Source organism: Thermobia domestica, chromosome 16, assembly GCF_964235325.1.
Source record: "Thermobia domestica chromosome 16, izTheDome1.hap1.1, whole genome shotgun sequence".
Lineage (NCBI taxonomy): Eukaryota > Metazoa > Arthropoda > Insecta > Zygentoma > Lepismatidae > Thermobia > Thermobia domestica.
Genome location: NC_137469.1, coordinates 53,659,235 through 53,676,123, shown reverse-complemented (window position 1 = coordinate 53,676,123; position 16,889 = coordinate 53,659,235). Strand labels below are relative to the sequence as shown.

Below are 16,889 nucleotides of genomic sequence, written 5' to 3'. Positions count from 1 at the left end.
CAGAGAAATCTTAAGATTTGCAGAAATTTGTATTCTGGTCCTGCTAAGTTCACGTGAACTTAGCAGGACCACTTTATTTTTCGATTTTTCGAATTTGGGACCGGTACAAACGAAAATTTTTATGCTACAATCCGGTACAAACGCAGTACAAACGAATCGTGCAGAAAAATCAACAAATTTGTAGAAATTTATAAGTGGTCCTGCTAAGTTAACGTGAACCTAGCAGGACCACATTATTTATCGATTCTTTGGAATTAGGGACCGGTACAAACGAAAGTTTTTACGGTACAAACGTAGAACAGACGATTCCAACAGAGAAATCTTAAGATTTGCAGAAGTTTGTATTCTGGTCCTGCTATGTTCGCGTGAACTTAGCAGGACCACTTTTTTTTCGATTTTTTCGAATTTGAGACCGGTACAAAGGAAATTTTTTACGGTACAATCCGGTACAAACGCAGTACAAACGAATCGTACAGAAAAATCATCAAATTTGTAGAAATTTATCAGTGGTCCTGCTAAGTTCACGTGAACTTAGCAAGACCACTTTATTTTTCGATTTTTTCGAATTTGAGACCGGTACAAACGATTCAAACAGATAAATCTTAAGAATTGCAGAAATTTGTATTCTGGTCCTGCTATGTTCACGTGAACTTAGCAGGACCACTTTATTTTTCGATTTTTCGAATTTGGGACCGGTACAAACGAAAATTTTTACGGTACTATCCGGTACAAACGTAGAACAAACGATTCAAACAGAGGAATCTTAAGAATTGCAGAAATTTGTATTCTGGTCCTGCAATGTTCACGTGAACTTAGCAGGACCACTTTATTTTTCGATTTTTTCGAATTTGAGACCGGTACAAACGATTCAAACAGATAAATCTTAAGAATTGCAGAAATTTGTATTCTGGTCCTGCTATGTTCACGTGAACTTAGCAGGACCACTTTATTTTTCGATTTTTTCGAATTTGGGACCGGTACAAACGAAAATTTTTACGGTACTATCCGGTACAAACGTAGAACAAACGATTCAAACAGAGGAATCTTAAGAATTGCAGAAATTTGTATTCTGGTCCTGCAATGTTCACGTGAACTTAGCAGGACCACTTTATTTTTCGATTTTTTCGAATTTGAGACCGGTACAAACGAAAATGTTTACGGTACAATCCGGTACAAACGCAGTACAAACGAATCGTACAGAAAAATCATCAAATTTGTAGAAATTTATCAGTGGTCCTGCTAAGTTCACGTGATCTTAGCAGGACCACTTTATTTTTCGATTTTTTCGAATTTGGGACCGGTACAAACGAAAATTTTTACGGTACAATCCGGTACAAACGTAGAACAAACGATTCAAACAGAGAAATCTTAAGAATTGTAGAAATTTATCAGTGGTCCTGCTAAGTTCACGTGAACTTAGCAGGACCACTTTATTTTTCGATTTTTTCGAATTTGAGGCCGGTACAAACGAAAATTTTTACGGTACAATCCGGTACAAACGCAGTACAAACGAATCGTACAGAAAAAGCATCAAATTTGTAGAAATTTATCAGTGGTCCTGCTAAGTTCACGTGAACTTAGCAGGACCACTTTATTTTTCGATTTTTTCGAATTTGAGACCGGTACAAACGAAAATTTTTACGGTACAAACCGGTACAAACGCAGTACAAACGTATGGTGTGCAAACATTTATAATTTTCAAAAGTGGTCCTGCTAAGTTCACACTCGTGGATTCTACAGCTTTGAGGGAAGGGGGAATTTTCCCCTTCTAAGATGCCTGGATAAAACATGGCTACTACTACTAGTAGTACTACTACTTATACTATTTAACGTATATTATTTAACGTATGAAACTATAAAACGACCGAATGGGAATAGAATATCGCAAAAAAGTAGGTGACAAAACTGCCTCCCCCAAAGCTAAAAATAGCCGAAATCACTTCAAAGAATAACCTACCCCTTGTAGATTTTTCAAGACTTATGCCATATTATCAGGTTATTTATGAAATATGAATACAACTGCCTGACTCATTTATGAGAAAATTGTTTGTTAAAACACTGCTAAGAGTAAACGACGCCTTTTGGATTTTCCCCAGAGAATGACCACAATATAGAGTTGTTATTAAAATGTTGATGTAAATCACGAAGCTCCACAGCAAGCTGGATGGTTGTGGTTAGAAATATTTTAGAGCTCCACTGCAACCTAAGAAAGAGGTTAAGTTCCCACAATGCTCCAGGGCAAGCAGAGTAGGCAGAAGGCATAGGCTGAGCTATGGAGAGCATAGGGCGGCATTGCCCCAACTTTTTGACAAAAAATAAAAATGCCACCTATAAGATCCTTCGATTCTCATTTGCATTTATCGCGCCCCCCATCAGACAAAAGGTCTGCCCTCCTAGGAAACAATGCCTAACTCCGTCCATGGCAGGAGGCTCAGAGTTCCACTGCAAGCTAAGAGGCTTGAGTTCTCTCAGAGCTCCACTACAAGCTAAGAGAGCAAAGGTGACCAGCCGAAATTGATGCCGGTTGTGGTCGATGCTCTCAATTTTATACCCCTTCCTGGGTAGCGGTGGCCATCAAATGACCCAGTAATGACAATGATTCCTGTCATCTACACCATATAGTAACTTGTAATAGAAACGCCCGTGACGTTGTTTGCAAATAAAAGCACATGTTGAAATTTATAAATATAACCACGTGGAGGATATTACAATATGCAAATACAACACTAACTTTACCACAGTCTGTGAAGTAAATCCATGCCTTATCAAGGGTAACTACAAATTTCCACCGACCACCCGCAAGATGGCGTTCATGCAGCCTAATGCAGTTTATTTTTCGCTCAGCCACATGACATGGTTTCAGGATGAGCAAACTGCTCTTGCGAACGTCCGTAAAGCGTAAATCCTTGTGAAAGGCGCAGTTGATTTTCCCTTGTGCATGCACCATTTACTGGTCATCGCACGCTGCATTCTATGTGCGGAGGTCACCCTACGCCGAGCGACACACAATAGCGGTGGGTTCTTCTGCATGGGAGGCTTGTTTCTAGCTGCTTACGTCTGTTTGATGGATCCAGGACTGTGTCGCCTATTTCCGTATAATACGATCCACAGTGACACCACCTACGCGAAAATTACGTATTTTACACATTTCTACGATACGAAACGCCGTGAACTTAGCGTCAGAAAGGGCCACAATGAATCCCTCCCATAATATGTTCAGTTTCGGCAGCATCAGACTAAGCTCGACCATACGGCTCTACTGTATAACTAATGAGATAATGTTGCTTGTCTTATGGCAATCTCTTGACGAAGGTTACGCATGCGCGGTACAGTTGCACATCAACTTCGGCTCAATATAAATGAATCAAATTCTGTATTACACTCAGTAGCGTACCTAGCACTTACAACGTCTAGGGTAACCGCGGAAAAGGTGCACCTCCTTTCTACACCAAGAGTACATGGAAGTTATACGAGTAGTGACATAATAGCCATTTTTGAAAACTGTTTCGGACATCTTGATTGGATCGTTATTTGTTTCAGCGTTCTTCATTAGTCATTCCATTCTCAATTGGAGATGTTAGGTTGTCACTACTTGAACAATTGATGGGTTTGTTATAGTAAGGGGTTAGCTCCATTTTTAGTTTTTGTCTTGCGAAATTAAAAGAAAAAAATTAAAAATTCAATTTTTCCATCAGCTCCAAACTAGTTTTCAGACACTTAGTTTACTATTTCGAGAACCAGTAGGAGCTAACTCCTTTTCGCACCAACCGATTGAGTTTGTTTTCTGAATGGAAGAATGAATATATGCTCCAAAATACCAAACTTTAAACTCCTTATAGGAACAACTCTCTCAATTCTAATTTGCTTTGCGTACCACTATTCGCACTCCTACACCATATTATTTTACTTGTATCCTTTCTGGGTGAGGTGACTCAGTGGTACCGGTTGTCGTTGAACTTTGGTGCGTGAGGTTCCAGGTTCGATCCCAGCTCGCGCCAAGTGGGCTTTATGATGGACAAATGTCATGTGTGTAGGTTTTCCCTTTTCTCCTACTTTCATTTATTTCCATCATCACCGTCTCTTTTAGCCTATGCAACATAATCGTGGGACGTAAAACAAACATTTCTAATTCTATCCTTTCCTTGATTCTTTGTGTATAGATATTCAAAGGATGACGAATTTTTAACTTCATCTCACTTCTGAGTCAATATTTCTCTGTACACAAATTACAATGTTATTTTTCTTGTTTTAACTCGTTAGAAGTTAGTTTTCCAGTTTCTTCCCTCACAACATTTAGCACAACAAGATCATGCACTCTATTTTAACTGAAGTACGATCTTAAGTTCAAAAGAATTAGTCAGTTTTAATTTGCTAGATGATCTTTCACAACTGATACAGTAGCACCAGCATTATTTTTATGATTGTAGAACTCATCCTTACATTCATACTACACGATTAACTCGAGAAACTAATCAAAGTTTGAAAGTTTTGCAGCACGTGTTTGAAAGCAACACTCTGCAGTCCAATCTTTCATGTAATTGCTGGGCATTATGTTGTTGCATGTTTCGTTCAGGCTGTTGTAACGGTTTTCCAAGCAGAGGAACACAATGTGTTGCTACAAGAAATCCGAACTTTGAATCTTGCAACGAAGTTAACCTTTTATAAATATTGTAAAACTTCTTTGTAGGTAGAGCTAAGTTTAATAAAATCACAGTCCGGAATCGACTCCTACTACCAGTTTATTTATAAAATAACCTATAACAACAGTATTTGCAGAAAATACTATACAAGACTTTCTCTTAATTTGTAAGGTAGAAATTAGGTTGTCCTTGGCCATGCGGTCACGGACAGGATCTCTAGAGCCCCGAAGCAAGCTAAGCTGGGTAGAGTAGGAAACCCCAATGCTCCAAAGCAAGCAGTGAGGGGAATAAGTCACAGAGCCCCGATGTAGGCTAAGGCAGGAGGAAAGGAATAGTGAACAGTTCCGAAGCAGACTAGAAGCTTTGGGGGTAGGTTATTCCTAGGCCTCCAAGGCAAGCAAAAGGAGGAAGACCAGAAAACTGGTATCAGTCCGCTGGTTGCTGTCTAATATATAGGTGTCCAGAGCGGCGGTGGAGCTGCTGCTGTCCTATCATGTGATTTGTAGGAGCTGCTGATGGCCCATCATCTGCTACTCGTAGTAATCCCACGTGGTGTGTAGGAGTCCAACATAAATCCATGTGGTGATGTTTACAAACAAACATATAGCATTGTTTGTATACAGAAGTACGTGGTACATTACAATATTTTCATGAACGATTCCGTCATTAACTTTTTTCGTATCTTGTTTAGCGGTGAACCCTTTATCTCTCGACATTCCACTGAATATGATTTTCTTCTTTCTTCGTCTCTCAGCCTCAATATTTCATTTTTGAGGTCAAATTCTTCACCCAGGAACTAACAAAGTTCTTCTATCGACGTGAAATTGGTCTCAGATCTTTTAAATCCAGGTTGGCATCATGAATGTTCCATGCAGATGCAAAAGGTTCATTATTTTGAAAGTACTTCGCACATCCTTATCAACGATTCTAGCACTAATGCCCTTGTGATCTCACCGAATTACAGAATTGTTAATGCCATGGTATTCAATTACATTTGATGCCATAGCTCCGTGTCAGTCACTGTTCTTGATCTCACCACTTCCACGAAAGGCTGGCTGTTTCCTGCCCTGTAGAGTTCTATGTCAGACCACAATCGATTGACTTGACTTTCTCTTGTGACGCATTTCAAGTTGATCTATCTTCGTAATTTAAAGTGGCACGCAGAAACGTATCTGACTCTCAAACAGGTATGTCGAGCTTCTTGAAACTACTCGCTAATGATTCGAAATAACTTGCAGGAATATTCAGATTCTTTTCTTTCCAATTTGGATTTCTTCTATCAATGATGATACAAAGTTCACACTGAAATTCTTACGATTTCCCTGAATTTCCATGGCTAAGTACATTTTCCTTGACCCGTGACATTGCGAACACTATCATTTATAGTCAAGTTTAGAAAGCAATTTTTTAATCGGCCTCAGCCATTTCCTTAGCTGTCCAACAGTATTTTTACTTTACAAGTTTGTTTTCTTACTGGAAATATTTACTGAGTCAAACTTGCTGTATTTCGATACAATAAAACACGGGTAGCAAGCAATAATTAGAAGCGAAACATACCTTTCTCGGCATTCTCAATGCACTTATAACCAAGTAAACATACATCATAATTTGGCCTCTCTCTCTCTCTCTGAATATTTACGAACAACAAACTTTACTTTTTTACTTCTTTTTGAATTTACCTTGATTCAATGAAGTTTTCTTAATAAATTCTGAGGGCAGCTAAAAAGAAATCCCAGACACTCCTGTGCAGTACAGCTGACCTTCCTTGCACTCAATATATTTTGAAGCAGTTTTCAGACTCAATTTAATTTCTCTGGCTTTCCAGATCAGTGTGAACCCAAGTGTTGTTGGTATAATTTTTATTCTAATTTGAATTAATTATTTTTGTTATTGTATGTCAGCAGAAACAAGTATTTCGTTAGGGATTTAGATTTCTGGGCTTTCGACATCTATGGCTATGTAGCTTGTCACGTATGAGGGATGATGTTCCTCGGCGAGCACTCTATCCGGGAAAATGGAAGCAAGAAAGGAATGAAGAAGAAGGAAGCGGCCTGGGACCTATAAGGTACCATCCCGGCATTACATGGCTGAATGAGGAACACCCAGGGAAACCTCATTCAGAATGGCTGGCTTGAAAAAGCTTTTCACACTTTTTCGACCAAGTGCTCCCACCGGGAATCGAACCCGGGACCGCTCACACCAAAGCACAAGTATTTCGGAACTCAAAAACTGAATCAGGCAAAATTTTATGGATATATTTGCTTTTTCTGGACATTTTTAGTAATTGCTTACAAAAAAGAATTGCCACACGATTAAACCATAATATTGGACTTAACTTCAGAAAGTGTTGTCAAGAATAAGATAATTCACATGCCCTATAACATTTTAAATATACTATCTATAATACAACGGAATATACTTAAAAAAAATAAATCTTGGTAATCACATCTGGAAGTACATTATTCACAGTTTCCTCTTACATGGTTACAATTACATTTAGTGAAAATAGTTATCATCATCTCGATTCGTCTTTCAAGAAATGTTAATTGCGTATAAGGATACTTTGCTGTATCTTATTATTATTTTTCAAAAATATGTGTAGGAGTTTATCATATAGTACTATCTTTATTTATCTTCATTTTGACAATGTGATAACCAGATTAAGCATTAGTTGTTTTTTGGTGTTTAGTGTCCCGTTTAGTAGTATGACTATATGAGACGTGGGCCTATAGCTTAACGTGGGATCCGAATCATATGAACTCCCGCTGGGAATCAAATCCGGGTCTAGATTACGCATTTGTATGATACGGGTCAAGTTTCAAAAAGTTAAAGTGAATGCCAGGAGATATAAGACTTTTTTTTTTAAATCGCTGAAGAAGCTACGATAACCTATCGAAATTATTCAGTTATTTAATATTATGATGCTTTTTGAGGTAAGTCCAATTAATCTTATTAATTACTTTTCGTCTGCAAAAACATACAGCACACAATAAGTGTGTCGATGGATTAATCACAAAAAGCACGCAAAGTCATAGTGATTCTCACATGAAAGAAATATCGAGTAAGACTCAATACGAATCTAAGACATGAGCATTCTTAAAACCATTTTAGTCAGCTCTGTAATCAGATACCATATTAACGAAGTTCAATTATTATTATTATTATTATTATTATTATTATTATTATTATTATTATTATTATTATTATTATTATTGAGATTTTGAAATACAGAATTCATTCCTTATTTCGTCGTTTTTGCCCAACACGCTTCCAGCAAACCAAGAATTCTTCAACTTCCAGCAAGTCTCAAACACTAAACTTTTTCAGGATTTTCGGTAAGTATATGAACATGCTTCATTGTGTTAGTACAAAACAAACCAGCTCATTTCAAGTGGGAGAGTTTTTTAATTGTTAGGACAGAGTCGAACCTAAATGTAGATGTTATCTGAGTTGTTTACCTTTTTCGATGTTTGGGTTTTCTGTATAATAAAAAGTATGTTTCCATTCTAATATAAATTGAGGTGGTGTAATTTATTACAAAACTGTACAGGTTTATTAGGGGATAATATACTAAATGTAATTGTGTGAAGTAGTGACTGACATAGCATTTCCAGCGTAATAAATAAAACAGTAAATTATTGGAGAGACTTGTGGTTTGGTCTAACTAGATGACTAGAATTAGGTCTAACATCATTATTTATATATTTTATGATTAAACTCTTGCACATTTCTCAATTAATAATAAATTATAGTTAGATAAATGTGTCAACTAGTCGAGCAGAACGGTATGAAACTGGTGATCACAAGATCTGTCTGATTCGTCTACTTTAATTTCCACTGTTCATTTCGTTGGCTTTTACTACTCTCATTTGGATTAGAGGACAGAAACGTGCGACATAGAACTTATAAATTAATAAAATAAAAACTAATAATACATTAAATTTTAAAGCAAGTTCAAGTGTCTTACTTTAAAAAGATTCCAGTGATGAACGTATTCTAACTGAAGACAATGCAAAACCACGCTCACGAATTCTAACTACCATTTTACTTACAGATTCCTGTAATTCCTAAATTTTCTTTGAACTTTCGACTCTGCTCTGAAGTCTTGGTCACGGAGGTTAAAAACACGAAGAAAAAGAATAAAAATATCAAGGAATAAAAATGGAACGGACTTACCAAGGTAAGAGCTGTGTTGTACGAAAACAGGTTGTCAAATACGTCAGTAATCTTCAGATGATGATGATGCAAACTAACAATATGGCGGAGTAATTTGTGCGCCTTTCTCCATCATATTACTATTTTGAAAAAATACCCTTCCCTTAATATAATATTCAATGAAAAAGAAGCAATACTAGCTTGAATAACATTTTATTTACATATATCCACTAAAGAAATAAATCCGTAAAATAATGCTATACAATGGAATGTTATATACAGCCTTCTGATATAATTATAATTTTTATTACACAACAATCTGGAACCATTTGGTATCCTTGTGCAAACCAGAACGATAGTTCCCAACATAATTTACAAACAATTATACAATACTGTACACGAATTAAAACTTTAGAATAGTTTACTTACATTTTAAACAATTCTTACATTTTAAACAATTCAACAACTTTTTTTGCTTTCTTAACAACTTCTACTATACATTTATCTACAATGCACTACTCTTGTTTGAAAGAAATACCAATCCAAAGCTGCACACATTGGCTTATATATAAAAGTTACATTCTTTAAAACTACCAACGGTAGCAGTAAACTTCACAAACGGTCAAATCCAAATGGTGAAATTAGAAACACCGGTATGGACAATCAGTTTTTCAACAGTATACGTTTTAACAATAGAAATTCTTGACAAATGGAGCTAAATGAATACAAAAATGAGATGTACTCTTTTAAATTCACTTATCTTCAAAAAGGATACTTAATAATACTTTAAAAAAAGGAAAAAGAGACGCAGAAAAATATATATTTCATCATAAGTTTAAATGTATAACTTACACTTTAAAAACTAGTTAGTTTTACCCCTGATAATTGTTTAACGACTAATAAATAGTAACAACATATTATATTTTAATATTGAGGAAATAATACTATGACAGCAATCTCATCATTCCTTTCTCTTCTTTCCTTACTGGCACTCTACGAAGTTTGAAATATTTGTGTGTTTTGTTTCCCAATACAAGGAAGTGTTCATTGAACACAAAAAAATCCCACCTCAGCCTATTCTAAACGAATACTACGTAATTCTTTTTATTTTAAATATGATATCTTCAAGAACAAATTAAAGAACCATAACACTTCACGCTACATTACTTTTAAACAACTGCCTGAATTCGTGGTTAGTTCAACATATCAACATTGATTTTGTAATACACGTAAGGATAATAGTCAGCTTGTCCCATGCCTATTCCAGGAATATCGAGACTCTGTAACAATAACAAATAAATACATGAAAATCGATGTCACTTGTATATGCACGACTCTATGAAACATATGAACACAGAAAAACTTTTTTTCCATTGTCAAGCTTTGCTTTTAACAGACTTAAATCTGATTTAAACTACACCCTGAGAAAACAATATGTTTTTTGTAGAAATTAATTATATATATATATATATATATATATAGATAGATAGATATATAGATATAGATATAGGTAACAACTATTCACTTTGGCTTCATTAGACAGGTATAGTGTCTCATGAAGCCAAGTGGATATTTGGCGAAACTGTTACATAGGTTAAATCAGATTTAAAACATTTATGTGTCTAATCTCGACACATGAGCATAATGTACATAGTTATATCATAAATACTGTCACAAGTTTGAATGTGAATAACACAGAGTATTAACACCAAGGCTTAGATATGTTTTACATTGATATGTTGTACACCTGACGCACAAATCATTTTTCGAAATGTCCCCAGTTGGCCTTGACGCAGGCACGAAGTCTGTCCGGCCACTAGTCAATGGCATTACGCATCACGTTCATGGGAAAATTGTTCACTGCTTGGGTCAAAGGATTGTTTCAGACTGTCGACAAATGGATGCCGTTTATGGCAGACTTTTGCCTAAAGGACTGCCCGAAGTTTGTAGTTCAACGGGTTAAGGTCCGGGCTGCTAGAAGGCCAATCAGCGGTAGAAATAAAGTCGGGGATGTTCCGTGCCAGCCAGTCCTGGGTTGTTTTCGTTTTGTGGCCTAGAGCGGAATCCTGCTGGAAGGTCCACCTTTCTCCAGGGAACAAGGTAGCAGATGTTTTAACACTTTGTTCGCAAAAATGCAGCTGGATTGTGCCTGAGTACCTCACTCCCCACCAAAGCATCACTGAGACAGGATGATGTGCCTTCTTAACCCTTGGAGCTGCCTCAGCAGCTGCAGTAGATGACGTGGCATACACAGGATAATTTTGGGCGTTGTAGGCCTGCTCAATTGTGAACACCTTTTCGTCAGTGAACAGAATCTTTCTGTGCAGATTATTGGCGTAACGCCGAAACAGTCTCTGATTTAAGGACGCTCTGTGACATTCATGTGTGGGTCAGAAAGTGAACAGTTCGTCTCGTATACGCCCGTAGATGTAGGTTACTCTTGATCCCACGAGACATGGAATTGCTGCTGATGTTCATCTCAGCAACCATCACCCTTTGTGTTCGAACAGGATTTCTTCGAATTCTTGCTGCGACTGCTTTCTGGACCTGCGGGGTTCGTATCGTTCGTGGTCTGCCACTCCTTGCGCGGTCAGCTGCCCTTCCAGTCTCGGTGTATCGCCGTATGGCGCGATACACGAATCTCTTGCTGATTTGTAGGGGTTTCAGGAGGTTACATTACTAACCTGCTGTCTTCCCGACCTTGTGTAGTGCAATTACTGCTACACGATTTTCGTAATCGCCCCACTCCATCAGAATTCAGTACAATATCAACGCATGTCATGAACAGTCAAACACACTATACATGCATCTTCCGCTTTATACACAGATGGCAGGACTGTGCCGCTCCGGATGCCTACAGCGCCACTCTAAACTTTGTGACAGTATTTATGATATAACTAGGTAGAGCTGGCAACCACACATAATCACATATTCAACATAATTTTAGGTTCAGGTATGTATTAAGTTTCCTAGCATGTTTATATATATCAATTATACAAAATAAATTTTTCTTTTGAACATTTGGTTATAACAGAAGTTAATTTACATCAGTTGAGAATGCTCCAAGAGCACTGTCAGAACGAAATTGAAAAGAATTAATTTTTCTTATTAACTTTTACAGGCTTTATACCAATTGTTCTATGTATTTTATTGTTATATTCATTAAGTAATTCTTGTAATATATCTATCCATTTATAATTTCCTTAAGTACTAATTCTTTTCCGCATGTTTTAAGAGTTCCGTTAAAACGTTCTACGATACGTTATTTTACGAAGACACATGCTCAAAACTGACAGCTCAAAATTGAAAAATTCACAAAATATAATTTCTCTATGACTTGCGGTTCCCGAGATATGGCTCCTTAAATCTCCCGAAATCGGAACTTTTTTGGCCAATATCTAAACAATATGGCTTATATCTAAACAAAACTCAAATCTAGTAACTCATTAATGACCATGCTTCCTATTTATTCTATGTATTTTCTTCATTGCCTCAGACGGTACGATTTCCTCTCCCAGAAATTTTTTGAAGACCAGAAATCAACATGTGTAACACATCAGGTTTTCCTCGAATATAAAAATACCTTCCCCCAAGTTTTTTTTTTTTTCTTTCTTCTTAAAGAGAAACCTTAGAAGTAGTTGACCTATTCTAAACTATGTACCAGTGAAGATCTCTCTAAAATATATTCAATGGTTCTAGATTAACTGCAATATTATTTGCTACTGACATGTTTTCTTTTTCCAAACCTTAACAATTGCTCATAACATGGCAACCCTGAATCTATTTCTGAGTACAACATGTTCATCACACGAAGTCTTGTGCCCGAATGCAGGCTTCCCCCGTGCCAGTGAAATCAACAGCGTGGACACATGTGATACAACTACGTCACATTTTTTCTCGTGGCGCGCGGACAGTATTACATATCTTTGCAAAAGGACCGTAAGGTCTCAACATCTGGTTGTGAGATGAAGTTATTATTATATGGATGGATAGACCAATGGTATTACCAGAGTGAAAGTTCCTATTATTCGGTATGTCGCACTAGACACAACTAAAGTTTGAAAGCTGGTTTAGACTGGATTTCTAAGTTGAGGAGTTGGAAATGAAATGAAATGAAATCTTCAGGTTTTATGTCCCAGGATTATGCCGGTTAGGCTAAAAGAGACGGCGATAATGAGAAATGAATGAAATAGTGGAATAAAGAAAGTGGGAGGTAACGGGCGAACTCGAGAAAACCCATCAGCACGGTTTGAGTTGATTTTGGGTTTAACGTCCCGTTTAGCAACGAGGCTATATGAGACGGTGGAATCCGAACCACATGAGCTCCCGCCGGGAATCGAACCCGGGTCTCCCACGCCAAAGGCGCATACGCTAACCGCTTAGCCACGGAGAAGCTCAGCATTGTGTTTGTTCATCACAAAGTCCACATGGTACGAGCTGGGATCGAACCAGGGACCCCAAGCACCGGAGGTGAACGCTCCACCACTGAGCCACCGCGCCCCCAATTTGTGGAGTTGGGTAACTAACTATCTATATAACCTAAAATTAATGTAACAATGTGTGTTTGTTAACTATCTGAAACCAATACACCGATTTCATTGATTCTTGGTACATAAGTATCTCTTGGCCTAGCTTAGATTTTTAGCACATTTTCGGCGAGGAGGGTGAGCGAGCATGAACAGGTGAGGGAGGTGATGTAAAAATATGTTTGACGGCTAACTCACCCTAGATCATTGAACCGATCTTAATATTTTTGTACTTTAGTGGATTCTGGCCTAACTTAGGTTTTTAGTACATTTTCGACAAGGTGGGAAGTGGGGGAAAGGGATGAGGATTAGAATGTAAAAATAATCGAAAAATGACCAATATTAGTGTCAAACACATAATTTTCGGTGTCCCTGAGGTGAGTACAAGCTCCCAATGCAGTTTAAGTTCAAAATGATGTAGGTGACATAAAAATTATCGAAAACGACTGATATTAGTGTCCAACCCATAGTTGTTGGGGTCGCCAAGATAAATAGTGACACGCCCGATACTGATTAAGTCCAAATCCATTTCTTGTCTGTGCAGGAGTGTGTGTGTGGAAAGAGAAACGCATGTAAAAATAATCGAAAACTATAAATAATTGTATCTTATCCGTAGTTTCTGGAGGTCGGTGAGATGAATAGTAGTGTGTATCGAAGAAAGAAAGAGGAAAAAAAAAAAAAAAAACTTTTTTCGAAATGTTAAGGTGGATAGTGAGAAAAAGTGGCCATTTGTGATCAGAACGACGGCCGATTTTCTTTTTCAGATTTTTTGGAGGTCGTTTAGGTGGCGCGCATCGACCTTGAAGTTTTGATAGTGATTTAGGTATGCAGCACGCACAACAATTTCACAAATATGTCATTATTTGGCTATTTTATGTACTTTTTACTGTATTATGGTCGTTTATTGTCTTGTTTATGACAAATATGTTAAATTCGTGCCTCTGCGGTGGTTTCCCACGCTGTTTACTTATGTTTTTGGTCAAAAATTGTCAATTTTAGGCTAAAACGCATTTTCTCTATTGATGTTTTCCAACTGGTTTTGACTGAGTTTTATTCGAAAGTTTTCCGAAACAAAATACTAAATAAAAGATTTGTCTTTCTAATTGCTAACAGTTCTTCAATTACTATCCAGTACTTGGTTTATTTTCATAGCTTATTACGCTTTGAAAATAACCCAAAGCTCACTACTGATGAAAGTAAAACAGGACTAACCAAGGATTGGGCGCAGCTAGTTGCAATGATCATGTACTAATCTGAGTAGCTAAATTACTACAAGTAATTATCATGCACTGTTATTAATCACGCATTTATTCAGTTAGTAAACTTTGACATAATCTAAATACCCTTACAAATAATGCCGTACTCTTATCTTATAATCACAAGCAATCGTAACATGAATCTAACTTCTCATCGCAATTATCCAGTTTTCAACAACCACAGGTAAATACATTTCATTCTCTTCTACTACTCCACGTACATGGCGTTAAGACACTAGTCATTTGTTGCCAACTCTGATATTCCCCACTATTCAATACCCAACAACTACGAGGAGGTGGCTGGACTGCGTGCTCTACCCACTCTAAATTATGTTGGCAAACATTATTTTACTAAGGGGCAGGCCAAGATTTTGTTCTAGTTTTCTCCTTGGAGTTCATAGTTACTTTTTGTTCGCAATGTCAGCATATGACCTCTAGATTCCAATTTCGTTTTGATGTAGCCATCACATACACTGACACCAAAAAGGGAAAAAGCAGCCTCTGTAATGATTTTCACAAGTCGTTCCACTCTTTGAATGAAGCCCAATCATTCATGTCATTGTATTATTCTGCATTATAATTGATGGGAGGTAAAACAAACGTGCGAAGTTTTTGGATTTTTCTCAATTCTCTTGCTCTCTTAATTCCTCACCAACCAAGATTTCCTATGTATGAGTTTTGGGCGGTTATTAAAGCCATCAAGAGATTTTCAGTCTGGGCGAAGAATGTCTTTGTGAAATAACCCTACCAATCAGGTCTCTTAAGTGGTGTAGGAGAAATCGGGACTAGTGGACTATATTCCAGAAGCATCGTGCTCTGTCAGTTATCGATGGTTCCCCCAAACTACACCGGTACGTACATCTTCATTATGTTAGATTAAAAGAGCCTGCAATTGTTTAGAGAGCTGGGGTATGCTTACATACAGCCGCAGCACGCGCAGCATGCCGTCGTTAACCACCGAGATTGGACAGATGGTTCGGGCTCATTCCTCGCTAGGCTGCGCAAACAAACACCGGTCGAAACAACTTAAAAGATATCCAAGGAATATTACTGGTCCGTGCTTAAATCTGTTATAAGAAATCCAGTCGCGGTGGTTAACGACGGTATGCTGAGTGCTGCGGATGTATGTAAGTACTCCCCACCCCTCTGAACAACTGCAGCTTATTGTAACATACTTGATGAAGATGTCCGTACCGGTGTGGTTTGAAATCAAGAAAAAACATCGATAACTGACGGAGCACGACAGTTCTGGAATACGATCCACTTGTCCCGATTTCACCAACCCACTTGAGAGATCAGATTGATACGGTTATTTAACAAAACACATTCTTCGCCCATCCTGAAACTCTCTTGCTCGCTTTAATAACCGGCCAAAACTCAGAAATAAGAAATCCGGGTTTGCCAAGAATTAAAAAAGCAACAAGGTCTTCGCACTTTTGTTTTACTATCCATCAATTTTAAAGTAGAACAATACCATGACATAAATGATTGGGTTTCATGCTCCCTCCACGAACTTAATTCCATGGAAGTTCGTTGACCAACAATATCACAAATGAAGAAGTAGATAATAATAATAATAATTGTTATTAAAAAGAATAGCGGAAATTCAAGACTTTCCCCTACACTCAAGAAGTGGAACGACTTGTGAAAATCATTACAGAGGCTTTTTTTTTCTTTTTTTTTTTTCCGGCGTCAGCGCATCTGATGGCTATATCAAAGCGAAACTGGAGGTTCTATGCCGACATTGCAAACAAAAAGTGACTATAAAGTCCACGGAAGAAGCTAGAACAAAATCTTGGCCTGCTCCTTAGTAAAGGTGAACCTCGCAGTCCAGCCACCTCCTCGTAGTGAGCTCTGCGTTATTTTCAAAGCATAATCAGCTATAAAATAAGGGAAGTGCTGGACAGTAATTGAGAAACTGTTAGCAATTAGAAAGCCAAATCTTTTATTTAGTATTTTATATCGGAAAACTTCCGAATAAAACTCTCAGTCAAAACCAATAGAAAAATGCATTTTTAGCCTAAAATTGACATTTCTTTTTACCAAAAGCATAAGTAAACGGGGTGGGAAACCACCCTTGAGAAACAAAATTAACATATTTGTTATAAACAAAACAATAAACGGCCATAATACAGAAAAAAGTACATAAAATAGCCAAATAATGACATTTTGTGAAATTGTTGGGCGTGTTGCATACCCAAATCACTATCAAAACTTCAATGTCGATGCGCGCCACCTAAAGGACCTCTAAAATCTTTAAAAAAAAAAGTAAAGCATCTTTTTTATCACAAATGGCCACTTTTCCGCACTAT

General features: G+C 37.4%; 1 protein-coding gene across 2 annotated transcripts in view; it reads right to left on the bottom strand.

Moving 5' to 3' along the window:
* Nucleotides 1-8,991: 8,991 nt before the first annotated feature.
* Nucleotides 8,992-16,889, bottom strand: part of Vha44 (V-type proton ATPase subunit Vha44) — a 38,087-nt gene continuing 30,189 nt past the window's right edge. For both annotated transcript variants that reach the window (XM_081742398.1, XM_081742397.1), the window contains exon 10: nucleotides 8,992-10,075. In XM_081742398.1, coding sequence (XP_081598524.1) covers nucleotides 9,989-10,075 — 87 coding nt within the window. In that variant the 3' untranslated portion in view covers nucleotides 8,992-9,988. The remainder of the gene's footprint in view (nucleotides 10,076-16,889) is intronic.